General features: G+C 42.9%; 1 protein-coding gene across 1 annotated transcript in view; it reads right to left on the reverse strand.

Moving 5' to 3' along the window:
• Positions 1-1,540, reverse strand: part of LOC101850432 (adenylyl cyclase-associated protein 1) — a gene marked incomplete at its 5' end in the record, with an annotated part of 8,089 nt that overhangs the window by 6,244 nt on the left and 305 nt on the right. Inside the window, 1 exon segment of the mRNA XM_013087149.2 lies at positions 23-146. Within this exon segment, the coding sequence (XP_012942603.1) occupies positions 23-146 (124 nt within the window).

A 1,540-nucleotide genomic window follows, 5' to 3' on the forward strand; every position in this document is an offset into this window, starting at 1 on the left:
CCCCCCCAGGCCCTGCTCTTACCCAGGATGATGGAGTTGATCTTGCCCTTGACCTGTATGGTGCAGCCCTCGCAGCGGTACACGTACACCGACTGTCTCAGCTCCGTCTGGTCCAACACGATCTCCCGGTTGTTCTTGTGGTACTCCTGATGGGGAAACACAATACGGACAAATTGTAACATCGGTGGTGGTTTCTTCAACACTTTGCTGCCTCAAGGCTCATATAGTAAAAACTTTTGTCATCAAAAGGCAAAGATATTTGGGTGGAAATCCAAAGAAACAGGGCTGTAGACATCGCTGATCGGCGAGATGAGGCGACACAGCGTTAGGGGGGGGGGGGGAGAGACAGGTTGTAGGCAGTAGTGAAACAGGTACACTGCAGCCTCTCTATAACGACCTTCGATATAACGACATCCTCTGTTTTCATTCGAATGAGATTTCAGTTCCTTATAAATAAAAACAGTTCACAACCAGTCATCAGAACTCAGGTATCGTGATGTTTGCGCTCAGCTCATTACTATAAATAGTTGTGGTTAAAATTATGTTTATTTTCTTTACTCTCCAAATTTCGAATTCTATCATCTTTAGACAAAGTATCCTGTCTGTAGTTTGACACTTGAAAATAGTTTACTTCTTTTTGAAGTAAAAGGTTGAACTAGTGGCCTGTTAGTGTAGTGGTTGATTTTTTTTTTTTTTTTGAGAAAGAAATTGTTCATGGTGCCCAGGCCCCAATTTTCCCTTTTATATATCATTAGTAATCTTTTTGGTTGCCTCTCTATAACGATAACTCTCATTAACGGCATTTTATTCTGGTCCCGACGATGTTCTTATGGAGGGGCTGCACGGTATGGTGTTTGCCCATTGACCCAGGGGTCCAGGGTTCAATCCCCACCTGCATCTTTCTTTTTTCCTCATGTTTATTTTTTAAACCCCCTGATCAAAGGTAGATAGATAGGAGGATCGAGCAGTCAGTTAGTCATTTCAGATAAAAACAAAATGGTTTGGAGGTCCCTTGTGGAATTTTTCCATGTTAAAGATCCTTTCGTTATTCTGAAAACAAAATTTGGACCGCCATACAGGCAAAATGCAAAACTAATTGGAATCCCTTTCCTATCAACAACAACTCCATATTGTAAACATTACCTTCCCAAGTCTTGCACTAACCACCACCCACCCCATACCATACTGTAATTTACTGTAAACAATCTGTTCTTAAGCCTTCCACCCCACCCCATACTGTAACATTCCCTTCAATGTCTGTTTTTTTCCTCATGTTTTTTTTTTCACCCGCTGATCCAAAGGTACATAGGAGAATTGAGCACTTACCACCACCCACCCAATACCAAACTGTAATTTACTGTAAACATTCCCCACCCCAGCCCTTCACTTACCATCACCCAACCATCCCATACTGCAATTTACTGTAAACACCCCCTCCCTAGCTCTCCACCCCATACAGTGAACATCTCCCTCTTCCCCCCAACCACCCCATACCACACTGTAATTTACTATTAACCTCCCCAACCACCCCATACCATAA

This window comes from Aplysia californica, unplaced genomic scaffold, assembly GCF_000002075.1.
Source record: "Aplysia californica isolate F4 #8 unplaced genomic scaffold, AplCal3.0 scaffold00551, whole genome shotgun sequence".
Lineage (NCBI taxonomy): Eukaryota > Metazoa > Mollusca > Gastropoda > Aplysiida > Aplysiidae > Aplysia > Aplysia californica.